At 40.3% G+C, this 27585-nt stretch overlaps 1 protein-coding gene across 1 annotated transcript in view; it reads left to right on the top strand.

The window, feature by feature from the left end:
• The window catches only part of LOC142497880 (uncharacterized), a 241803-nt gene extending 214693 nt beyond the window's left edge, over positions 1-27110 (top strand). Inside the window, exons 16-18 of the mRNA XM_075606279.1 lie at positions 5742-5864; positions 15596-15718; positions 25370-27110. Of these exons, the coding sequence (XP_075462394.1) occupies positions 5742-5864; positions 15596-15718; positions 25370-25566 (443 nt within the window). The 3' untranslated portion in view covers positions 25567-27110. The remainder of the gene's footprint in view (positions 1-5741; positions 5865-15595; positions 15719-25369) is intronic.
• The last annotated feature ends 475 nt before the right edge of the window (positions 27111-27585 follow it).

Below are 27585 nucleotides of genomic sequence, written 5' to 3'. Positions count from 1 at the left end.
GAACTATTCAAAAATCTTTTTGGTAGAATAAGCATCAGGAGGTTTCAGAGCAGTATTGGATCTAAGGACCGTACATACAGTACCTACTTATAGGTTAGAAAGTTCAAAATTATTTCACTAAACATAGTCATCCAAGAAGTAAAACCAAACGATTGGATGATATTAATAGATCTAAAAGATGCCTATTCAAACATTCCTATAGCAAAGAGGCATCAAAAATTCCTCAGATTTGCAATAAATAAGGAACACTACCAATATACTGCTGCGGTCAAGCTTATTCTAAAGCTTGCCCGCATTTGTCCCGGTCATTTCAATTTTGCCGCCGGAATTGGCCGCGCGCCAGCCGCATCTCACGGCCGTGCACGGCCGGTTCTCCAATCAGCGCCTAATGGCGCTGCACAAAGGAAACGACTGCGGCGCTGGAAAAAAAAAAAAGGCAGCGTCTTAACTCATTTTAAAACTAATCGCGGAGGTGGCCGCTTTAGACTAAAGGCGGCCACCACTGTACAGTGCTGCCGTTTGGACTAGCAACATCGCCCAGAACATTTACAAAGGTGTTGGCTCCATTGATAGCAGAATTAAGAAAAATGGGCGTAGAAATGTAGCAATATCTGGACGATATACTAATAAAATCACAAAAACAAGAAAAACTGTTACAGTGGTGTGAAAAAGAAAGTACACCCTCTTTGAATTCTATGGTTTTACATATCAGGACATACTGCTGCGGCCGAGTTTATTCGAGCATTTGCCCGTTCTCGGCCGCAGCAGTAACCTGGCGCGCGCCAGAGGGTGCCGGCCGCGCTCCGAAGCTGCGGAGGAGCGCCCTCCGATCGGGGCTTTCTCCCTCCCGCTGCCGGGTCCGCCGGGTCCCCCGGAACCCCCTGCCGCCGTCCCCCACATCGCGGGACACCAGTGCTCCCTCGGGGAGCCCTGGACGCGCGTGCAGGGGGCGCAGGCACCCGATGACGCGTGACCGCGCATCGGTGAGGGAGTGCGGCTAGAATGCCGGGGCATCCCCCGGCTTGCGGTGCTAGCCGTGCTCGGATAAAACGTGTCGCCTGTGTAATAACAATCATCTGTTCCTTAGCAGGTCTGAAAATTAGGTAAATACAACCTCATAGGAACAATAACACATGACATATTACACCGTGTCATGATTTATTTAACAAAAATAAAGCCAAAATGGAGAAGCCATGTGTGAGAAACTAAGTACACCTTATGATTCAATAGCTTGTAGAACCACCTTTAGCAGCAATAACTTGAAGAAATCATTTTCTGTATGATTTTATCAGTCTCTCACATCGTTGTGGAGGAATTTTGGCCCACTCTTCTTTACAAGAAAAACTAAGTACACCCTTACTGCTTTCATAGGAAACACACAAATACCCAGAAAGCTCATATTTAAGCCCCCAAATTTACCACAAAATATATATATATGCATATAAATGCCAGAAATGGAGTGCTACTGGGCATGGCAATATATACTACAAACAAACACAAACAGAGCCCAGTGCTACATCCAATGGCAAAAATACACAGTGAAATACCTTATATCTCTTGGGTATTGGTTCCTCTGAGGTTGTATTTACCTAGTTTTAAGACCTGCTAAGGAACAGATGATTGTTATTATGTCCTGATATGTAAAACCATAGAATTCAAAGAGGGTGTACTTTCTTTTTTTACACCACTGCTACAAGACAGAAACATGGTGGTGTCTTTTCTAGAACATCATTGCTTGATCGTAAACATCGACAAAAGCCAACTAGTACCAACACAGTATTTAAAATTCTTGGGAGTAGAATTTCACACGGCAGAAGGAGAGGTGCAATTACCAAACTCAAGGATCCAAGACATGGGACTCCAAACAAGAAAGATCAGAAAAGTGAACAGCTCTTCAACAGCAGATTGTATGAGACTCCTGGGAAAATGTACATCAACGCTAAATGTAGTATAATGGGCAGGTCTACACATGAGACCATTACAACAAAATGTCTTACAGCCATGTAACGGAGATCCCAATGGTGTAAAACAAGAAATATACATATACCCACACACAAAGAAAGAACTAAGGTGGTGGGACAATACCCAAAACCTATTAAAAGGATATACGTTAGAGCAGGTACAATGGGTAACGATCCCGACAGATGCAAGCAGCGCAAGTTGAGAGACCTATTGATACAGGGTAACTGGACAACAAAAGAGCGGCAGTTACCATCCAACCTGCTGGAACTCAAGGCAGTGCAGAAAGCATTGGAAGCATTCCCAAGCCATGTAAAGGATGGAAATGTACAAATAGACTCTGACAACACGGGCATGGCAAAATATATAGCCAAGCAAGGAGGAACAAGGAGCAAAAGGCTGAAGAAACTAACATCAGCAATTCCATCATGGGTGGAAGGCTACGTTACTGATATAACAGCCATACATATACAAGGGCCAGAAAATATAACAGCAGATTTTCTCAGTCGCAACATAATTCACCCGGGAGAATGGTCATTAGACAACCAAGTATTCCACGAATTGGTAAAACATTGGGGGCAGCCAGAAATAGACCTGATGGCTACTCACCAAAACAAAAAGGTGGAAAATAATTGCGCAAGGCAATTTCATCCCAGTGCAAGATACACAGATGCCCTCAGTTTCAAGTGGCAGTTCAAATATTGAGGAAGATCATGAACGATCAAACAGAGGTGATACTGGTAGTACCATATTGGCCAAGGAGACCATGGTTTTTGCCCATCTCATCAACATGGCAATAGATACACCGTGGCATCTACCAAATGTCATGCAATACAAGAGGGACGAGGAAGATTATAAAGATGGCCCCCAAAGGGAGGCTACATCTTTAATGAGAGATTCCCCCCCCAAAAAAAACTTTTAATTCTAATAATAGGGAAGATAATTCTAAAGAACCTAAGAGACAACAGGAGAGATTTGAAATCAATGAACATATATCCTGCAGGACAGATCATGTTACTTATTTGATAGAATGCCCGTGCGGGTTACAATATGTCGGTAAAACTACAAGACATACAGTATTAAAACCAGGATTCTGTAACACATTGGAAATATTAGAAGAAAAGTTACCAGCCACGTCCTTTCAAATCCCTTCATTACACATCACCAGGGGAAAAACTCTGGTAGAAAATGTATTGGGATAGAACGTGTTACCCCATTGGAGGGGAGATGACAGAAACCTGGAACTCACAAGACGTGAGACCTTTTGGATTTTTACGCTTAAAACACTAGCTCCATATGGACTTAATGTCGATATAGAGCTGGGGGTCTTCTTGTGATATTGGTGATATGGTTGGGTGATGGGACCTCCTGCATATTTTTTTTTTTTTTTGATATTCTATATGTATTTGTAACCCCAAATCCCTTTGCTTTTTTATTAATATTCTTTTTCCCATCCTTTTGTTTCATATCCAATGAGGAGAAAACATCAATCGACGTATTGGTAATACTGTTAGTGCAGATTGTTATTATATTAGATTTAATATGGCTATGTTGTTTGGGACAACATACCCATTTTTAGTAGCTATACATTTTATAGCATATATTAATTATATATTTTTTATTGTATAAATTTATATATATTTTTATGTATTTTAAATGTGTATGCATTGCGTTATTTTTTATTGCAATGACGTAATATTTAAATCAATTTAAGACCGGTGTGTCTCTGTCTGTTAGCCAATAGAATAAGCTGAGGTATAGAGCAGTGGGTATTTAAACCACAGGTGAGGTAGTAGTTAGCCACTCCTGAGGAAGTCGTAATTTGCGTACGGCAAAACGTGTAGAGCTTGGCTTGTGGCAAGACTCTGAGACAGAGGCATCCCCGAGTTATCCCCTGATGGCTCCGGCGGGTGAATCCATGTGACCGGAAGTGGCACCAGAGGAACACGGTGGATGCGGAAGTGACTGACGGAGCGGGCAGTAGAGAGGTGGAGCGGTGAGATCGCGACTTGCCATACAGCTACACCATATACTTACCATGCCCTTTATTCACTTTCATATTATCTGCTGATCCTACTACACCACACCATCCAAGGACATCAGTGCCACTGTTTGGACTGTTACTTTTATACTTCTACTCAATTGTGAGTAGGAATTTTGGAGCTCCCCTTTATAATTTCTCTGTCACTGTTTTTAGCATTATTGCACTATGTAATGTTTTTCTTTACATGGCCTTCACCATCGCTCCCCTGGGGTTTGGAATAATACGTTTGTCAAGACTTTTGAAACAGTCTTTTCTAAGGGTTGAGTGAAGTCTGTTTGCCTATTTTATTATTTTCACTAGTTTTCACGTATTGGTGGTGTGTGATTATTATATTGTGCACTTACACTTTATTCCACTTGATTATATATCTAATCACTATATATATTCAATCATTATATATATTACAGTGTTCGACAAACCCATACATTTGCACGCCCTGGGCGAGTGGATTTAACTTTGTGGCGAGCTCCTATTGGCCCAAGCAGCACACGTGTGGTACTAGGTGGCGAGTAGATTTTTTGGTGATTTGTCGACCACTGATTATATATATTGAACACATTGATTAATAATAATAATTTTATATATATATATATTCACTGCATTGAGCACTTATTGAGAGTGTTAGTGCACCATCCTGTGTTTTTGTTATACTGCAAGTTTTGGTCGACAAGTACTACAGACTGTAATAAAATAAAGTGGTTGAAACTGATATTGGCTTTGGCTTTGTTTTTTCCTCCCTAAATATTATTACTGGGGTATGTCTCTACGGTGCCCACTGCCAGGGTGAACAGGAAAGGAGAACATTTAACCAACTTACTGTAATTTTCTTTTCCCGGAACCCTGGCAGTGGGCACATAGTTACCCTCCCTATGTATGCCCAATATATCAGTTGTATTTTTCAGCTAATGGACAATCCAAAGACTATCTGCAGGTAGTGGGAGGGGTCTTTTTTGGCCTACCTGCAAGAATTCCATTTCCTGTCCTACTCGGCTGGGGATAGACTTAACCCTACGGAGCTCACTGCCATGGTGCCAGGGAAATAAAATTACGATAAGTTGGATACATTTTCTCCTTTCTTTTGATCCACTATTAATGAGCTTTCCTGGTATGCAGGGCAAAATCTTATACTTTGGTGCAGTTCACAAACATTATATGCGTCCTTAATACATAGTTCCAGTGTAAGTTGTGTCAGACGAGGACCAGTTTGTATGGACAAGTCAGTGCGGACATAGTAATCTCTTCCTCACATCTGATCCATGCTGCTCACTGCTTGTATTATTCTACACTGAGGTTACTGCGTAATTACACACTACAGATAAAACCCGATGCATTTACACATGGGTTTTACTGCACATTGTAACTGTTCTTTTTCTCCCTGCATGACAGTTACATTGTAAAGTCACAGCATTGGTGTTACTTCCTATACTGGGGTTACGTTGTAATAACTCTTCACAGACAATCTTCACTATATCATGGTACAGGGTCAGATACAGCACGGTTATGAGCATCATTTACTGGCAACAATGGAGTAAAACTACAATAACACAGCACACACCCTGCTTACTCCACTGGGGTTAAACGGCAAGAATATTAATAATAATAATTAATAATAATATAATAATAATAATAATAATAATAATAATATAATAATATTATTATTATTGGCAAGAATATTATGACGCTACTAACTCACTGCACTGGAGTTACACCCTATTTACTATAATGTCTTTCCTTTTAGGATCTTCATCACTTACAACGGCCGTACGTGGTTGTGCCACTCAAAGTATCTGCAACATGGGTAGCCAATCTTCGAGCAGCGGTGGTACAACCGTGGATGTGAAAACGTCATGCACCAATGGAAGTAATGGTCTCTATCCAGGCTATTTCTTTCCAGCTGTTGTGGCTCTTATGCTGATTAAACACTTGTCTTAATACAATCGTAAAGAAGCCTATAAGATCTATTCTCCCTTTTACGTAGTGCACAGTATATGAGTATGAGTACTTCAGTATTAGGTGATACCTTTTATATTTTGGCTGACAATAGATAATATAAGACGCACTAACATTGTTTTACTTTCTGTGTACATGTAGATTGAGATTATTATTCCTGTGATTACAAACATACTTTACCTGAAATATTTTATATAACAGTTGTCTCTGATGTTTTGCATGTCAGTAATATTATTATTCTACCTCCATGTACACGTGGGCACCATGTGAGGTTTCAAAAGCTCTGTGCTGTACATTGTAACGTAATCTATGAAATACTGTAATGTTGGTTCAATAAAAGGTATCTTCACCCTAACCTACATCCAATCTACTTTTCTCCTGGACCAATATAGCTACTTTAACATTATTGTGCCGTCCAAAATGCTATTGTAACGGTATTTCTGGCCCGGCCTGACCCACCCAATCTCATATTGGCCCCTGTGGTCTAACCGGCCCCCATTACAGTGTGGTAGTGTCTGGTGGTGCACCTGTTGGCAACAGGACTCCTGAGTCTCCCGCATGATGGTGTATGGGGAGGACCCGTCCAGACAGGCAGCTGAGGTAGTGTGCTGAGTCTCACCTAGTTCCAGTGCAGCGCCTCCACCTCATCAGGGTCCCTGCGTCCGCAAGGGGATGATCCTGTTGAGGAACTCCTCCGTGGTGCTCCTCTCTGTACATTCACTCCACACATGTACACGAGAGGGTTTGTGAATGAGAACATCTTTATTGGGTGATGTGGGCTAGCTGCCCCTCGCAGTATAGTCTTAGCCACTCATTCTGTAGTCAGTGCCTCCCTTTAAAAGGTGTCTCTCTCCTTAGATAGGGATTCCCTATCCCCGCAGGGATCACTGCCCTGTGCCAGGTCCCTGGACACAGTCTCCTCTAGGTCACTACAACATAACCTTCAGTCTCTTAGGCTAGTACTTGAACTTGGATGCAGATCTCTGACAGAACTCCTGCAGAGCTGCTGCAGAACTCTGGCTGAACTGAACGTAGATCTGTGCAGAACTAACTTTAGGCTCAGTGCTGTGCCTTATGTATACTCTGGAAGCTGACACACCTCTGACATCACTAACCATGGAGTCAGAGCATGTGACTACTCCCATCCATACACAGGGCACTCCACCAGGGTGTGAGGGCAAACCTCCATAATTACTGCTGGCATGCCCACAACTTACCAGGCCTTACTGTCAGCAGGAGAGATGACTGTAGCCATTTTACATGTCCGCTACACTATAATCACTTATATACAACTTTCCCTCGTTAGTGCTGTATCTGTTTTGTACACAATGAATACCAGCTACACCTATTATACCTCTTTCTTCTACCAGTGTGTGAGAGCGGGGAAGGGATCTGTTTTCTGCTCCATCTTGACCTCAAACCTTTAGCTGATTTAGAGCAGAGTGGGGTCCAATGTGATCATTACAACATTTTTTTATAAGGTCAGTAAGTATGTGCAGTACTGTATTGGCGCTTCTAATACATTTTATTTCATTGTGGCCGCAGCAGGGGCTCCCCTATTGTTCCGATTATAATACATGCAAACAAACATATACAAACAATTGCAATTTATTTGAATTATTATACATTGTTGTATTGTCGAAGATGCAGCATCACTCAAGGATGTAATGGATAGGAACATGGATAGTGTTTTGAAGAAAGCATATGTGACAGCAGGTACAGTATGCAAACCGGCGATAGCAACGACATTGGTATCAAGAGCCATGCGGATATGGATTGCTAATATAGAAGAAGCATTGGGAAAAGGAGTCAAGAGAACTTCTATTTTAAAGGGATGTCAGAAATCAAATGGGCAGCCGACTACGTAGCTGAAGCGTCACTGGATGCGGTAAGACTGGCAGTCAGATCAATAGCATATGAAGTAACAGCAAGAAGGGTGCTGTGGCTCAGACAGTGGATGGCGGACGCAACATCCAAAAACAGCCCGTGTAATTTACCTTTTGAAGGAGAATTTCTATTTGGGAATAAATTAGATGCAATTATAACCAAGGCATCTGGAGGTAAACGCACATTTTTACCACAAGAAAGTAGAAATAGAAGATATGTGCCAACATACCATCAGATGGAAAGAACACAGTGTAGGGAAGCAAGAACATATCATCCTGGAAAGCCGTTCTCAAGACAGACATCATGGAGAGGCGGACAAAATAAGCTTTTTCATGGCTCCAGAGGGAGAGCTTCATTTCCCAGAGGAAAATTCTTATGAAGGTCAAGGTGTCCAGCGGCTTCCAGTTGGGGGACGACTGAGCCAATTCGAAGCAGCATGGACTCAATCAATAAGACAGGTGGGTACTGCAGATTCTTTCTTTCGTGTACCACCTGGAGTTCAAGAACATTCCAAGAAGGGATATATTCTTAAAGTCAAGTTATACACAGACAAAACAGAAAATAAAACAAATGAGTTTTATACTGGAAGAGTTATTACAGGACATCGTAATAACAAAGGTTCCTTAAGAACAGAGGAAAACAGAGAACTATGCCAAAATCTTTTTGGTAGAATAACCATCGGGGGGTTTCAGAGCAGTATTGGATCTAAGAACCATACATACAGTACCTACTTATAGGTTAGAAAGTTCAAAATTATTTCACTAAACATCATCATCCAAGAAGTAAAACCAAACGATTGGATGATATTAATAGATCTAAAAGATGCCTATTCAAACATTCCTATAGCAAAGAGGCATCAAAAATTCCTCAGATTTGCAATAAATCAGGAACACTACCAATATACTGCTGCGGTCAAGCTTATTCTAAAGCTTGCCCGCATTTGTCCCGGTCATTTCAATTTTGCCGCTGGAATTGGCCGCGCGCCAGCCGCATCTCACGGCCGTGCACGGCCGGTTCTCCAATCAGCGCCTAATGGCGCTGCACAAAGGAAACGACTGCGGCGCTGGAAAAAAAAAAAAGGCAGCGTCTTAACTCATTTTAAAACTAATCGCGGAGGCGGCCGCTTTAGACTAAAGGCGGCCACCACTGTACAGTGCTGCCGTTTGGACTAGCAACATCGCCCAGAACATTTACAAAGGTGTTGGCTCCATTGATAGCAGAATTAAGAAAAATGGGCGTAGAAATGTAGCAATATCTGGACGATATACTAATAAAATCACAAAAACAAGAAAAACTGTTACAGTTGTGTGAAAAAGAAAGTACACCCTCTTTGAATTCCATGGTTTTACATATCAGGACATAATAACAATCATCTGTTCCTTAGCAGGTCTGAAAATTAGGTAAATACAACCTCATAGGAACAACAACACATGACATATTACACTGTGTCATGATTTATTTAACAAAAATAAAGCCAAAATGGAGAAGCCATGTGTGAAAAACTAAGTATACCTTATGATTCAATAGCTTGTAGAACCACCTTTAGCAGCAATAACTTGAAGAAATCATTTTCTGTATGATTTTATCAGTCTCTCACATCGTTGTGGAGGAATTTTGGCCCACTCTTCTTTACAACGTTGCTTTGGTTCATTGAGGTTTGCGGGCATTTGTTTATGTACAGCTCTCTTAAGGTCCTGCCACAGCATTTCAATCGGGTTGAGGTCTGGACTTTGACTGGGCCATTGCAACACCTTGATTCTTTTCTTTTTCATCCATTCTGTTGTAGATTTGCTGGTGTGCTTGGGATCATTGTCCTGTTACATGACCCAATTTCGGCCAAGCTTTAGCTGTCAGACAGATGGCCTCACATTTGACTCTAGAATACTTTGGTATACAGAGGTGTTCATGGTCGACTCAATGACTGCAAGGTTCCCAGGTCCTGTGGCTGCAAAACAAGCCCAAATCATCACCTCTCCACCACTGTGCTTGACAGTTGGTATGAGGTGTTTGTGCTGATATGCTGTGTTTGGTTTTCGCCAAATGTGGCGCTGTGCATTATGGCCGAACATCTCCACTTTGGTCTCGTCTGTCCAAAGGACATTGTTCCAGAAGTCTTGTGGTTTGTTCAGATGCAACTTTGCAAACCTATGCGTGCTGCCATGTTCTTTTTAGAGGGAAGAGGCTTTCTCCTGGAATCCCTTCCAAACAAACCATACCAGTTCAGACTTTTTCTAATTGTACTGTCATGAACTTTAACATTTAACATGCTAACTGAGACCTGTAGAGTATGAGATGTAACTCTTGGGTATTTTGCAATTTCTCTGAGCTTTGCACGGTTTGATCTTGGGGTGAATTTACTGGGACGTCCATTCCTGGGAAGATTGGCAAACTGTCTTGCATGTTTTCCACTTTTGAATAATCTTTCTCACTGTAGAATGATTGACTTGAAATTGTTTGGAAATGGCCTTATAACCCTTCCCAGATTGATGGGCAGCAACAATTGCTTCTCTGAGATCATTGCTGATGTCTTTCTGTCTTTCCTCCTTGGCATTGTGTTAACACACACCTGAATGCTCCAGACCAGCAAATTGATAAAACTTCGGCTTTTATAGAGGTGGTCACACTTGCTGATGATCAATTAATCAAGGGCATTTGATTAGCAGCACCTGTCTGCTTCTTAGCATCTTATTTCCTATGGAAGCATATACTACAAACAAACACAAACAGAGTCCAGTGCTACATCCAATGGCAAAAATATATCTCTTGAACAAAAGGGTAATTTTAGTTTAACACTTTGGCCAAAGCATTGTAAGCCTGTGAGCCCCTTCAAGGCATACCACAAAATCACAGGTCTAACACTAATTAAAATTCTTAATAACCTGTACAATACTAGGAAGAATGATCATAATTGATCTGTCATAATCAGCTGCATGGTTTTAAATCTGATTGAAACTCTTATTTACCTGGACAATACCAGGAAGAATGCTCTGTATTAGACCTGTCACAATCAGCTGCATGCAAATACCTGCGCATGTGGAAAGTGGGATGGGGCAAGCTTTAAACCTGGGAGGGAGGGGCCAACCTCCAAATTAGCTGTGACCAGCTAGACAAAATTAACAAACACAAATACCCAGTAAGTTCATATTTAAGCCCCCAAATTTACCACAAAAAATATATACATATACATGCCAGAAATGGAGTGCTAGTGGGCATGGCAATATATACTACAAACAAATACAAACAGAGCCCAGTGCTACATCCAATGGCAAAAATACACAGTGAAATACCAATACCCAAGAGATATAAGGTATTTCACTGTGTATTTTTGCCATTGGATGTAGCACTGGGCTCTGTTTGTGTTTGTTTGTAGTATATATTGCCATGCCCAGTAGCACTCCATTTCTGGCATTTATATGCATATATATATATATTGTGGTAAATTTGGGGGCTTAAATATGAGCTTTCTGGGTATTTGTGTGTTTCCTATGGAAGCAGTAAGGGTGTACTTAGTTTTTCACACATAGCTTCTCCATTTTGGCTTTATTTTTGTTAAATAAATCATGACACGGTGTAATATGTCATGGGTTGTTGTTCCTCTGAGGTTGTATTTACCTAATTTTAAGACCTGCTAAGGAACAGATGATTGTTATTATGTCCTGATATGTAAAACCATAGAATTCAAAGAGGGTGTACTTTCTTTTTCACACAACTGCTACAAGACAGAAACATGGTTTTGTCTTTTCTAGAACATCATTGCTTGATCGTAAACATCGACAAAAGCCAACTAGTACCAACACAGTATTTAAAATTCTTGGGAGTAGAATTTCACACGGCAGAAGGAGAGGTGCAATTACCAAACTCAAGGATCCAAGACATGGGACTCCAAACAAGAAAGATCAGAAAAGTGAACAGCTCTTCAACAGCAGATTGTATGAGACTCCTGGGAAAATGTACATCAACGCTAAATGTAGTATAATGGGCAGGTCTACACATGAGACCATTACAACAAAATGTCTTACAGCCATGTAACGGAGATCCCAATGGTGTAAAACAAGAAATATACATATACCCATACACAAAGAAAGAACTAAGGTGGTGGGACAATACCCAAAACCTATTAAAAGGATATATGTTAGAGCAGGTACAATGGGTAACGATCCCGACAGACGCAAGCAGCGCAAGTTGAGAGACCTATTGATACAGGGTAACTGGACAACAAAAGAGCGGCAGTTACCATCCAACCTGCTGGAACTCAAGGCAGTGCAGAAAGCATTGGAAGCATTCCCAAGCCATGTAAAGGATGGAAATGTACAAATAGACTCTAACAACACGGCCATGGAAAAATATATAGCCAAGCAAGGAGGAACAAGGAGCAAAAGGCTGAAGAAACTAACATCAGCAATTCCATCATGGGTGGAAGGCTACGTTACTGATATAACAGCCATACATATACAAGGGCCAGAAAATATAACAGCAGATTTTCTCAGTCGCAACATAATTCACCCGGAAGAATGGTCATTAGACAACCAAGTATTCCACGAATTGGTAAAACATTGGGGGCTGCCAGAAATAGACCTGATGGCTACTCACCAAAACAAAAAGGTGGAAAATTATTGCGCAAGGCAATTTCATCCCAGTGCAAGATACACAGATGCCCTCAGTTTCAAGTGGCAGTTCAAATATTGAGGAAGATCATGAACGATCAAACAGAGGTGATACTGGTGGTACCATATTGGCCAAGGAGACCATGGTTTTTGCCCATCTCATAAACATGGCAATAGATACACCGTGGCATCTACAAAATGTCATGAAATACAAGAGGGACGAGGAAGATAATAAAGATGGCCCCCAAAGGGAGGCTACATCTTTAATGAGAGATTCCCCCCCAAAAAAAAACTTTTAATTCTAATAATAGGGAAGATAATTCTAAAGAACCTAAGAGACAACAGGAGAGATTTGAAATCAATGAACATATAACCTGCAGGACAGATCATGTTACTTATTTGATAGAATGCCCGTGCGGGTTACAATATGTCAGTAAAACTACAAGACATACAGTATTAAAACCAGGATTCTGGAACACATTGGAAATATTAGAAGAAAAGTTACCAGCCACCTCCTTTCAAATCCCTTCATTACACATCACCAGGGGGAAAACTCTGGTAGAAAATTTATTGGGATAGAACGTGTTGCCCCATTGGAGGGGAGGTGACAGAAACCTGGAACTCACAAGACGTGAGACCTTTTGGATTTTTACTCTTAAAACACTAGCTCCATATGGACTTAATGTCGATATAGAGCTGGGGGTCTTCTTGTGATATTGGTGATATGGTTGGGTGATGGGACCTCCTGCATATTTTATATTTTATTGATATTCTATATGTATTTGTAACCCAAAATCCCTTTGCTTTTTTATTAATATTCTTTTTCCCATCCTTCTGTTTCATATCCAATGAGGAGAAAACATCAATCGACGTATTGGTAATACTGTTAGTGCAGATTGTTATTATATTAGATTTAATATAGCTATGTTGTTTGGGACAACATACCCATTTTTAGTAGCTATACATTTTATAGCATATATTAATTATATATTTTTTATTGTATAAATTTATATATATTTTTATGTATTTTAAATGTTTATGCATTGCGTTATTTTTGATTGTAATGACGTTATATTTAAATCAATTTAAGACCGGTGTGTCTCTGTCTGTTAGCCAATAGAATAAGCTGAGGTACAGAGCAGTGGGTATTTAAACCACAGGTGAGGTAGTAGTTAGCCACTCCTGAGGAAGTCGTAATTTGCGTACGGCAAAACGTGTAGAGCTTGGCTTGTGGCAAGACTCTGAGACAGATGCATCCCCGAGTTATCCCCTGATGGCTCTGGCGGGTGAATCCATGTGACCGGAAGTGGCACCAGAGGAACACGGTAGATGCGGAAGTGACTGACGGAGCGGGCAGTAGAGAGGTGGAGCGGTGAGATTGCGACTTGCCATACAGCTACACCATATACTTACCATGCCCTTTATTCACTTTCATATTATCTGCTGATCCTACTACACCACACCATCCAAGGACATCAGTGCCACTGTTTGGACTGTTACTTTTATACTTCTACTCAATTGTGAGTAGGAATTTTAGAGCTCCCCTTTATAATTTCTCTGTCACTGTTTTTAGCATTATTGCACATAAGGAATGTTTTTCTTTACATGGCCTTCACCATCGCTCCCCTTGCGTTTGGAGTAATACGTTTGTCAAGACTTTTGAAACAGTCTTTCCTAAGGGTTGAGTGAAGTCTGTTTGCCTATTTTATTATTTTCACTAGTTTTCACGTATTGGTGGTGTGTGATTATTATATTGTGCACTTACACTTTATTCCACTTGATTATATATCTAATCACTATATATATTCAATCATTATATATATAACAGTGTTCGACAAACCTATACATTTGCACGCCCTGGGCGAGAGGATTTAACATCGTGGCGAGCAGCACACGTGTGGTACTAGGTGGCGAGTAGATTTTTTTGTTTGGCGAGTAGATTTTTTGGTGATTTGTCGACCACTGATTATATATATAGAACACATTGGTTAATAATAATAATTTTATATATATATATTCACTGAATTGAGCACTTATTGAGAGTGTTAGAGCACCATCCAGTGTTTTTGTTATACTGCAAGTTTTGGTCGACAAGTACTACAGACTGTAATAAAATAAAGTGGTTGAAACTGATATTGGCTTTGGCTTTGCTTTTTCCTCCCTAAATATTATTACTGGGGTATGTCCCTACGGTGCCCACTGCCAGGGTGAACAGGAAAGGAGAACATTTAACCAATTTACCGTCATTTTCTTTTCCTGGAACCCGGGCAGTGGGCACATAGTTACCCTCCCTATGTATGCCCAATATATCAGTTGTATTTTTCAGCTATGGGAGAATCCAAAGACTATCTGCAGGTAGTGGGAGGGGTCTTTTTTGGCCTACCTGCAAGAATTCCATTTCCTGTCCTACTCGGCTGGGGATAGACTTAACCCTACGGTGCTCACTGCCATGGTGCCAGGGAAATAAAATTACGATACGTTAGATACTTTTTCTCCTTTCTTTTGATCCACTGTTAATGAGCTTTCCTGGTATGCAGGGCAAAATCTTATGCAGTTCACAAACATTACATGCGTCCTTAATACATAGTTCCAGTGTAATATGTGTCAGACGAGGACCAGTTTGTATGGACAAGTCAGTGCGGACATAGTAATCTCTTGCTCACATCTGATCCATGCTGCTCACTGCTTGTATTATTCTACACTGAGGTTACTGCGTAATTACACACTACAGATAAAACACGATGCATTTACACATGGGTTTTACTGCACATTGTAACTGTTCTTTTTCTCCCTGCATGACAGTTACATTGTAAAGTCACAGCATTGGTGTTACTTCCTATACTGGGGTTACGTTGTAATAACTCTTCACAGACAATCTTCACTATATCATGGTACAGGGTCAGATACAGCACGGTTATGAGCATCATTTACTGGCAACAATGGAGTAAAACTACAATAACACAGCACACACCCTGCTTACTCCACTGGGGTTAAACGGCAAGAATATTAATAATAATAATTAATAATAATATAATAATAATAATAATAATAATAATATAATAATATTATTATTATTGGCAAGAATATTATGACGCTACTAACTCACTGCACTGGAGTTACACCCTATTTACTATAATGTCTTTCCTTTTAGGATCTTCATCACTTACAACGGCCGTACGTGGTTGTGCCACTCAAAGTATCTGCAACATGGGTAGCCAATCTTCGAGCAGCGGTGGTACAACCGTGGATGTGAAAACGTCATGCACCAATGGAAGTAATGGTCTCTATCCAGGCTATTTCTTTCCAGCTGTTGTGGCTCTTATGCTGATTAAACACTTGTCTTAATACAATCGTAAAGAAGCCTATAAGATCTATTCTCCCTTTTACGTAGTGCACAGTATATGAGTATGAGTACTTCAGTATTAGGTGATACCTTTTATATTTTGGCTGACAATAGATAATATAAGACGCACTAACATTGTTTTACTTTCTGTGTACATGTAGATTGAGATTATTATTCCTGTGATTACAAACATACTTTACCTGAAATATTTTATATAACAGTTGTCTCTGATGTTTTGCATGTCAGTAATATTATTATTCTACCTCCATGTACACGTGGGCACCATGTGAGGTTTCAAAAGCTCTGTGCTGTACATTGTAACGTAATCTATGAAATACTGTAATGTTGGTTCAATAAAAGGTATCTTCACCCTAACCTACATCCAATCTACTTTTCTCCTGGACCAATATAGCTACTTTAACATTATTGTGCCGTCCAAAATGCTATTGTAACGGTATTTCTGGCCCGGCCTGACCCACCCAATCTCATATTGGCCCCTGTGGTCTAACCGGCCCCCATTACAGTGTGGTAGTGTCTGGTGGTGCACCTGTTGGCAACAGGACTCCTGAGTCTCCCGCATGATGGTGTATGGGGAGGACCCGTCCAGACAGGCAGCTGAGGTAGTGTGCTGAGTCTCACCTAGTTCCAGTGCAGCGCCTCCACCTCATCAGGGTCCCTGCGTCCGCAAGGGGATGATCCTGTTGAGGAACTCCTCCGTGGTGCTCCTCTCTGTACATTCACTCCACACATGTACACGAGAGGGTTTGTGAATGAGAACATCTTTATTGGGTGATGTGGGCTAGCTGCCCCTCGCAGTATAGTCTTAGCCACTCATTCTGTAGTCAGTGCCTCCCTTTAAAAGGTGTCTCTCTCCTTAGATAGGGATTCCCTATCCCCGCAGGGATCACTGCCCTGTGCCAGGTCCCTGGACACAGTCTCCTCTAGGTCACTACAACATAACCTTCAGTCTCTTAGGCTAGTACTTGAACTTGGATGCAGATCTCTGACAGAACTCCTGCAGAGCTGCTGCAGAACTCTGGCTGAACTGAACGTAGATCTGTGCAGAACTAACTTTAGGCTCAGTGCTGTGCCTTATGTATACTCTGGAAGCTGACACACCTCTGACATCACTAACCATGGAGTCAGAGCATGTGACTACTCCCATCCATACACAGGGCACTCCACCAGGGTGTGAGGGCAAACCTCCATAATTACTGCTGGCATGCCCACAACTTACCAGGCCTTACTGTCAGCAGGAGAGATGACTGTAGCCATTTTACATGTCCGCTACACTATAATCACTTATATACAACTTTCCCTCGTTAGTGCTGTATCTGTTTTGTACACAATGAATACCAGCTACACCTATTATACCTCTTTCTTCTACCAGTGTGTGAGAGCGGGGAAGGGATCTGTTTTCTGCTCCATCTTGACCTCAAACCTTTAGCTGATTTAGAGCAGAGTGGGGTCCAATGTGATCATTACAACATTTTTTTATAAGGTCAGTAAGTATGTGCAGTACTGTATTGGCGCTTCTAATACATTTTATTTCATTGTGGCCGCAGCAGGGGCTCCCCTATTGTTCCGATTATAATACATGCAAACAAACATATACAAACAATTGCAATTTATTTGAATTATTATACATTGTTGTATTGTCGAAGATGCAGCATCACTCAAGGATGTAATGGATAGGAACATGGATAGTGTTTTGAAGAAAGCATATGTGACAGCAGGTACAGTATGCAAACCGGCGATAGCAACGACATTGGTATCAAGAGCCATGCGGATATGGATTGCTAATATAGAAGAAGCATTGGGAAAAGGAGTCAAGAGAACTTCTATTTTAAAGGGATGTCAGAAATCAAATGGGCAGCCGACTACGTAGCTGAAGCGTCACTGGATGCGGTAAGACTGGCAGTCAGATCAATAGCATATGAAGTAACAGCAAGAAGGGTGCTGTGGCTCAGACAGTGGATGGCGGACGCAACATCCAAAAACAGCCCGTGTAATTTACCTTTTGAAGGAGAATTTCTATTTGGGAATAAATTAGATGCAATTATAACCAAGGCATCTGGAGGTAAACGCACATTTTTACCACAAGAAAGTAGAAATAGAAGATATGTGCCAACATACCATCAGATGGAAAGAACACAGTGTAGGGAAGCAAGAACATATCATCCTGGAAAGCCGTTCTCAAGACAGACATCATGGAGAGGCGGACAAAATAAGCTTTTTCATGGCTCCAGAGGGAGAGCTTCATTTCCCAGAGGAAAATTCTTATGAAGGTCAAGGTGTCCAGCGGCTTCCAGTTGGGGGACGACTGAGCCAATTCGAAGCAGCATGGACTCAATCAATAAGACAGGTGGGTACTGCAGATTCTTTCTTTCGTGTACCACCTGGAGTTCAAGAACATTCCAAGAAGGGATATATTCTTAAAGTCAAGTTTTACACAGACAAAACAGAAAATAAAACAAATGAGTTTTATACTGGAAGAGTTATTACAGGACATCGTAATAACAAAGGTTCCTTAAGAACAGAGGAAAACAGAGAACTATGCCAAAATCTTTTTGGTAGAATAACCATCGGGGGGTTTCAGAGCAGTATTGGATCTAAGAACCATACATACAGTACCTACTTATAGGTTAGAAAGTTCAAAATTATTTCACTAAACATCATCATCCAAGAAGTAAAACCAAACGATTGGATGATATTAATAGATCTAAAAGATGCCTATTCAAACATTCCTATAGCAAAGAGGCATCAAAAATTCCTCAGATTTGCAATAAATCAGGAACACTACCAATATACTGCTGCGGTCAAGCTTATTCTAAAGCTTGCCCGCATTTGTCCCGGTCATTTCAATTTTGCCGCTGGAATTGGCCGCGCGCCAGCCGCATCTCACGGCCGTGCACGGCCGGTTCTCCAATCAGCGCCTAATGGCGCTGCACAAAGGAAACGACTGCGGCGCTGGAAAAAAAAAAAAGGCAGCGTCTTAACTCATTTTAAAACTAATCGCGGAGGCGGCCGCTTTAGACTAAAGGCGGCCACCACTGTACAGTGCTGCCGTTTGGACTAGCAACATCGCCCAGAACATTTACAAAGGTGTTGGCTCCATTGATAGCAGAATTAAGAAAAATGGGCGTAGAAATGTAGCAATATCTGGACGATATACTAATAAAATCACAAAAACAAGAAAAACTGTTACAGTTGTGTGAAAAAGAAAGTACACCCTCTTTGAATTCCATGGTTTTACATATCAGGACATAATAACAATCATCTGTTCCTTAGCAGGTCTGAAAATTAGGTAAATACAACCTCATAGGAACAACAACACATGACATATTACACTGTGTCATGATTTATTTAACAAAAATAAAGCCAAAATGGAGAAGCCATGTGTGAAAAACTAAGTATACCTTATGATTCAATAGCTTGTAGAACCACCTTTAGCAGCAATAACTTGAAGAAATCATTTTCTGTATGATTTTATCAGTCTCTCACATCGTTGTGGAGGAATTTTGGCCCACTCTTCTTTACAACGTTGCTTTGGTTCATTGAGGTTTGCGGGCATTTGTTTATGTACAGCTCTCTTAAGGTCCTGCCACAGCATTTCAATCGGGTTGAGGTCTGGACTTTGACTGGGCCATTGCAACACCTTGATTCTTTTCTTTTTCATCCATTCTGTTGTAGATTTGCTGGTGTGCTTGGGATCATTGTCCTGTTACATGACCCAATTTCGGCCAAGCTTTAGCTGTCAGACAGATGGCCTCACATTTGACTCTAGAATACTTTGGTATACAGAGGTGTTCATGGTCGACTCAATGACTGCAAGGTTCCCAGGTCCTGTGGCTGCAAAACAAGCCCAAATCATCACCTCTCCACCACTGTGCTTGACAGTTGGTATGAGGTGTTTGTGCTGATATGCTGTGTTTGGTTTTCGCCAAATGTGGCGCTGTGCATTATGGCCGAACATCTCCACTTTGGTCTCGTCTGTCCAAAGGACATTGTTCCAGAAGTCTTGTGGTTTGTTCAGATGCAACTTTGCAAACCTATGCGTGCTGCCATGTTCTTTTTAGAGGGAAGAGGCTTTCTCCTGGAATCCCTTCCAAACAAACCATACCAGTTCAGACTTTTTCTAATTGTACTGTCATGAACTTTAACATTTAACATGCTAACTGAGACCTGTAGAGTATGAGATGTAACTCTTGGGTATTTTGCAATTTCTCTGAGCTTTGCACGGTTTGATCTTGGGGTGAATTTACTGGGACGTCCATTCCTGGGAAGATTGGCAAACTGTCTTGCATGTTTTCCACTTTTGAATAATCTTTCTCACTGTAGAATGATTGACTTGAAATTGTTTGGAAATGGCCTTATAACCCTTCCCAGATTGATGGGCAGCAACAATTGCTTCTCTGAGATCATTGCTGATGTCTTTCTGTCTTTCCTCCTTGGCATTGTGTTAACACACACCTGAATGCTCCAGACCAGCAAATTGATAAAACTTCGGCTTTTATAGAGGTGGTCACACTTGCTGATGATCAATTAATCAAGGGCATTTGATTAGCAGCACCTGTCTGCTTCTTAGCATCTTATTTCCTATGGAAGCATATACTACAAACAAACACAAACAGAGTCCAGTGCTACATCCAATGGCAAAAATATATCTCTTGAACAAAAGGGTAATTTTAGTTTAACACTTTGGCCAAAGCATTGTAAGCCTGTGAGCCCCTTCAAGGCATGACCACAAAATCACAGGTCTAACACTAATTAAAATTCTTAATAACCTGTACAATACTAGGAAGAATGATCATAATTGATCTGTCATAATCAGCTGCATGGTTTTAAATCTGATTGAAACTCTTATTTACCTGGACAATACCAGGAAGAATGCTCTGTATTAGACCTGTCACAATCAGCTGCATGCAAATACCTGCGCATGTGGAAAGTGGGATGGGGCAAGCTTTAAACCTGGGAGGGAGGGGCCAACCTCCAAATTAGCTGTGACCAGCTAGACAAAATTAACAAACACAAATACCCAGTAAGTTCATATTTAAGCCCCCAAATTTACCACAAAAAATATATACATATACATGCCAGAAATGGAGTGCTAGTGGGCATGGCAATATATACTACAAACAAATACAAACAGAGCCCAGTGCTACATCCAATGGCAAAAATACACAGTGAAATACCAATACCCAAGAGATATAAGGTATTTCACTGTGTATTTTTGCCATTGGATGTAGCACTGGGCTCTGTTTGTGTTTGTTTGTAGTATATATTGCCATGCCCAGTAGCACTCCATTTCTGGCATTTATATGCATATATATATATATTGTGGTAAATTTGGGGGCTTAAATATGAGCTTTCTGGGTATTTGTGTGTTTCCTATGGAAGCAGTAAGGGTGTACTTAGTTTTTCACACATAGCTTCTCCATTTTGGCTTTATTTTTGTTAAATAAATCATGACACGGTGTAATATGTCATGGGTTGTTGTTCCTCTGAGGTTGTATTTACCTAATTTTAAGACCTGCTAAGGAACAGATGATTGTTATTATGTCCTGATATGTAAAACCATAGAATTCAAAGAGGGTGTACTTTCTTTTTCACACAACTGCTACAAGACAGAAACATGGTTTTGTCTTTTCTAGAACATCATTGCTTGATCGTAAACATCGACAAAAGCCAACTAGTACCAACACAGTATTTAAAATTCTTGGGAGTAGAATTTCACACGGCAGAAGGAGAGGTGCAATTACCAAACTCAAGGATCCAAGACATGGGACTCCAAACAAGAAAGATCAGAAAAGTGAACAGCTCTTCAACAGCAGATTGTATGAGACTCCTGGGAAAATGTACATCAACGCTAAATGTAGTATAATGGGCAGGTCTACACATGAGACCATTACAACAAAATGTCTTACAGCCATGTAACGGAGATCCCAATGGTGTAAAACAAGAAATATACATATACCCATACACAAAGAAAGAACTAAGGTGGTGGGACAATACCCAAAACCTATTAAAAGGATATATGTTAGAGCAGGTACAATGGGTAACGATCCCGACAGACGCAAGCAGCGCAAGTTGAGAGACCTATTGATACAGGGTAACTGGACAACAAAAGAGCGGCAGTTACCATCCAACCTGCTGGAACTCAAGGCAGTGCAGAAAGCATTGGAAGCATTCCCAAGCCATGTAAAGGATGGAAATGTACAAATAGACTCTAACAACACGGCCATGGAAAAATATATAGCCAAGCAAGGAGGAACAAGGAGCAAAAGGCTGAAGAAACTAACATCAGCAATTCCATCATGGGTGGAAGGCTACGTTACTGATATAACAGCCATACATATACAAGGGCCAGAAAATATAACAGCAGATTTTCTCAGTCGCAACATAATTCACCCGGGAGAATGGTCATTAGACAACCAAGTATTCCACGAATTGGTAAAACATTGGGGGCTGCCAGAAATAGACCTGATGGCTACTCACCAAAACAAAAAGGTGGAAAATTATTGCGCAAGGCAATTTCATCCCAGTGCAAGATACACAGATGCCCTCAGTTTCAAGTGGCAGTTCAAATATTGAGGAAGATCATGAACGATCAAACAGAAGTGATACTGGTGATACCATATTGGCCAAGGAGACCATGGTTTTTGCCCATCTCATAAACATGGCAATAGATACACCGTGGCATCTACAAAATGTCATGAAATACAAGAGGGACGAGGAAGATAATAAAGATGGCCCCCAAAGGGAGGCTACATCTTTAATGAGAGATTCCCCCCCCAAAAAAACTTTTAATTCTAATAATAGGGAAGATAATTCTAAAGAACCTAAGAGACAACAGGAGAGATTTGAAATCAATGAACATATAACCTGCAGGACAGATCATGTTACTTATTTGATAGAATGCCCGTGCGGGTTACAATATGTCAGTAAAACTACAAGACATACAGTATTAAAACCAGGATTCTGGAACACATTGGAAATATTAGAAGAAAAGTTACCAGCCACCTCCTTTCAAATCCCTTCATTACACATCACCAGGGGGAAAACTCTGGTAGAAAATTTATTGGGATAGAACGTGTTGCCCCATTGGAGGGGAGGTGACAGAAACCTGGAACTCACAAGACGTGAGACCTTTTGGATTTTTACTCTTAAAACACTAGCTCCATATGGACTTAATGTCGATATAGAGCTGGGGGTCTTCTTGTGATATTGGTGATATGGTTGGGTGATGGGACCTCCTGCATATTTTATATTTTATTGATATTCTATATGTATTTGTAACCCAAAATCCCTTTGCTTTTTTATTAATATTCTTTTTCCCATCCTTCTGTTTCATATCCAATGAGGAGAAAACATCAATCGACGTATTGGTAATACTGTTAGTGCAGATTGTTATTATATTAGATTTAATATAGCTATGTTGTTTGGGACAACATACCCATTTTTAGTAGCTATACATTTTATAGCATATATTAATTATATATTTTTTATTGTATAAATTTATATATATTTTTATGTATTTTAAATGTTTATGCATTGCGTTATTTTTGATTGTAATGACGTTATATTTAAATCAATTTAAGACCGGTGTGTCTCTGTCTGTTAGCCAATAGAATAAGCTGAGGTACAGAGCAGTGGGTATTTAAACCACAGGTGAGGTAGTAGTTAGCCACTCCTGAGGAAGTCGTAATTTGCGTACGGCAAAACGTGTAGAGCTTGGCTTGTGGCAAGACTCTGAGACAGATGCATCCCCGAGTTATCCCCTGATGGCTCTGGCGGGTGAATCCATGTGACCGGAAGTGGCACCAGAGGAACACGGTAGATGCGGAAGTGACTGACGGAGCGGGCAGTAGAGAGGTGGAGCGGTGAGATTGCGACTTGCCATACAGCTACACCATATACTTACCATGCCCTTTATTCACTTTCATATTATCTGCTGATCCTACTACACCACACCATCCAAGGACATCAGTGCCACTGTTTGGACTGTTACTTTTATACTTCTACTCAATTGTGAGTAGGAATTTTAGAGCTCCCCTTTATAATTTCTCTGTCACTGTTTTTAGCATTATTGCACATAAGGAATGTTTTTCTTTACATGGCCTTCACCATCGCTCCCCTTGCGTTTGGAGTAATACGTTTGTCAAGACTTTTGAAACAGTCTTTCCTAAGGGTTGAGTGAAGTCTGTTTGCCTATTTTATTATTTTCACTAGTTTTCACGTATTGGTGGTGTGTGATTATTATATTGTGCACTTACACTTTATTCCACTTGATTATATATCTAATCACTATATATATTCAATCATTATATATATAACAGTGTTCGACAAACCTATACATTTGCACGCCCTGGGCGAGAGGATTTAACATCGTGGCGAGCAGCACACGTGTGGTACTAGGTGGCGAGTAGATTTTTTTGTTTGGCGAGTAGATTTTTTGGTGATTTGTCGACCACTGATTATATATATAGAACACATTGGTTAATAATAATAATTTTATATATATATATTCACTGAATTGAGCACTTATTGAGAGTGTTAGAGCACCATCCAGTGTTTTTGTTATACTGCAAGTTTTGGTCGACAAGTACTACAGACTGTAATAAAATAAAGTGGTTGAAACTGATATTGGCTTTGGCTTTGCTTTTTCCTCCCTAAATATTATTACTGGGGTATGTCCCTACGGTGCCCACTGCCAGGGTGAACAGGAAAGGAGAACATTTAACCAATTTACCGTCATTTTCTTTTCCTGGAACCCGGGCAGTGGGCACATAGTTACCCTCCCTATGTATGCCCAATATATCAGTTGTATTTTTCAGCTATGGGAGAATCCAAAGACTATCTGCAGGTAGTGGGAGGGGTCTTTTTTGGCCTACCTGCAAGAATTCCATTTCCTGTCCTACTCGGCTGGGGATAGACTTAACCCTACGGTGCTCACTGCCATGGTGCCAGGGAAATAAAATTACGATACGTTAGATACTTTTTCTCCTTTCTTTTGATCCACTATTAATGAACTTTCCTGGTATGCAGGGCAGAATCTTATGCAGTTCACAAACATTACATGCGTCCTTAATACATAGTTCCAGTGTAATATGTGTCAGACGAGGACCAGTTTGTATGGACAAGTCAGTGCGGACATAGTAATCTCTTCCTCACATCTGATCCATGCTGCTCACTGCTTGTATTATTCTACACTGAGGTTACTGCGTAATTACACACTACAGATAAAACACGATGCATTTACACATGGGTTTTACTGCACATTGTAACTGTTCTTTTTCTCCCTGCATGACAGTTACATTGTAAAGTCACAGCATTGGTGTTACTTCCTATACTGGGGTTACGTTGTAATAACTCTTCACAGACAATCTTCACTATATCATGGTACAGGGTCAGATACAGCACGGTTATGAGCATCATTTACTGGCAACAATGGAGTAAAACTACAATAACACAGCACACACCCTGCTTACTCCACTGGGGTTAAACGGCAAGAATATTATGACGCTACTAACTCATTGTACAGGAGTTACACCCTATTTACTATAATGTCTTTCCTTTTAGGATCTTCATCTTCACTTACAACGGCTGTACGTGGTTGTGCCACTCAAAGTATCTGCAACATAAGTAGCCAATCTTCGAGCAGCGGTGGTACAACCGTGGATGTGAAAACGTCATGCACCAATGGAAGTAATGGTCTCTATCCAGGCTATTTCTTTCCAGCTGTTGTGGCTCTTATGCTGATTAAACTCTTGTTTTAATATAGTTGTAAAGAAGCCTATAAGATCTGTGCAGAGTATATGAGTATGAGTACTTCAGTATTAGGTGATACCTTTTATATTTTGGCTGACAATAGATAATATAAGACGCACTAACATTGTTTTACTTTCTGTGTACATGTAGATTGAGATTATTATTCCTGTGATTACAAACATACTTTACCTGAAATATTTTATATAACAGTTGTCTCTGATGTTTTGCATGTCAGTAATATTATTATTCTACCTTCATGTACACGTGGGCACCATGTGAGGTTTCAAAAGCTCTGTACTGTACTTTGTAACGTAATCTATGAAAAACTGTAATGTTGGTTCAATAAAAGGTATCTTAAGCCTAACCTACATCCAATCTACTTTTCTCCTTTACCAATATAGCTACTTTAACATTATTGTGCCGTCCAAAATGCTATAATCACATATATACAACTTTACCTCGTTAGTGCTGTATCTGTTTTGTACACAATTAATACCAGCTACACCTATTACACCTCTTTCTTCTACCAGTGTGTGAGAGCGGGGAAGGGATCTGTTTTCTGCTCCTTCTTGACCTCAGACCTTTATCTGATTTAGAGCAGAGTGGGGTCCAATGTGATCATTACAACATTTTTTTATAAGGTCAGTCAGTATGTGCAGTACTGTATTGGCGCTTCTAATACATTTTATTTCATTGTGGCCGCAGCAGGGGCTCCCCTATTGTTCCGCTTGTAATACATGCAAACAAACATATACAAACAATTGCAATTTATTTGAATTATTACACATTGTTGTATTGTTTTGCATGTCAAACAAAAACCAAATACACATTACAGTACATAACTCCAACATCATTTCAAAATCATTTCTTACAGTACGATAATGATATAAATCCCATAAAGACACTCATATAACTATACATCAAATTAACACCTAAAAACGAAATTATAGCTTACAAAATTAGAAAATTATAAACGTGTAATAGAGTTAGAGTTTTCTCATAGTCCTGACCTGCTGTATCTTCCTGTTTCGTATATTACTGTAGTAACTTTCTCTGTTTTCAGAAATGTGCGTTTCACCTACAGTATTCCCCTCTGAACTGTCTTTCTAAACACCAGGTTGTATGTTCGAGCGCCTTATTCACAGTCTGTGTCTCTCCTTGGTAACATTTCAATAAACGGATCCCACCTTTGGAGAAACTGTTCTGCATGTTGTTCTTTATTGCTTTCCGCCTCCATTTTATCCAGGGTCATTAAATGCATTAGATAATTAATCATAATTAATCATAATTTTTACTGTAGGGGTTCCACTTTTCCCCATTATTTTTTTCCTCATGGCTAGTAACCATTTCAAGAAGTTTTGAGACTTTTTTCCCCTTTAATAACTTCCTTCCAGTTTTCTAGGTTCTCAAACAGTGCAGATATTGGTTCTTTAACTGTGTTTGTGTTTATTTTGATGTACTCCATAACCTGGTTCCAGAGACACTTATTTTAGGGCATTCCCACATACAATGTTTGAGACTTGCTTTGGGGATTAGACATTGCAGACACTTATTTTCAGACGTATCTTTAACTTTATGATTTATATCAAAAATTAAAATATACAGTACTCTATGATATATCTTAAATTGCATTTCTCTCCATGCTTCTGATATTACTATTTTACACACCCTTTCTAGGCCATCAGAATAGTGTCTAAATGCTTAATTTCTAAGAAGTCTTTGTTCCACCTTTTGCATACTACAGTACCTTTAGGGTTTTTTCATAGTACTTGTTTTGAAATAGATTATATAAATCTGATATTGAGTATCTCTCATCTCTCGCTCCCCCAAATAAATCATTGAAAGCACGTCTTTTTCCTTATTGATCTGTTTTGGATATGTGTAATTTGCATGCGATTGATCTTTTGTTGATGACTACATTCACGTGCAACAAACATAAATTAGCGCTAAGTTTTGAAGAAGCCACCAGCGCGCCGACCCGGAAGGTGCCAGAAAATGCTATTGCGAATGCTGTTCTTAAAAGCTCC

This window comes from Ascaphus truei, chromosome 6, assembly GCF_040206685.1.
Source record: "Ascaphus truei isolate aAscTru1 chromosome 6, aAscTru1.hap1, whole genome shotgun sequence".
In the NCBI taxonomy this organism is placed as follows: domain Eukaryota; kingdom Metazoa; phylum Chordata; class Amphibia; order Anura; family Ascaphidae; genus Ascaphus; species Ascaphus truei.
Note: the sequence above shows the minus strand (reverse complement) of the source record. Positions and strands in the feature narration are given on the sequence as shown.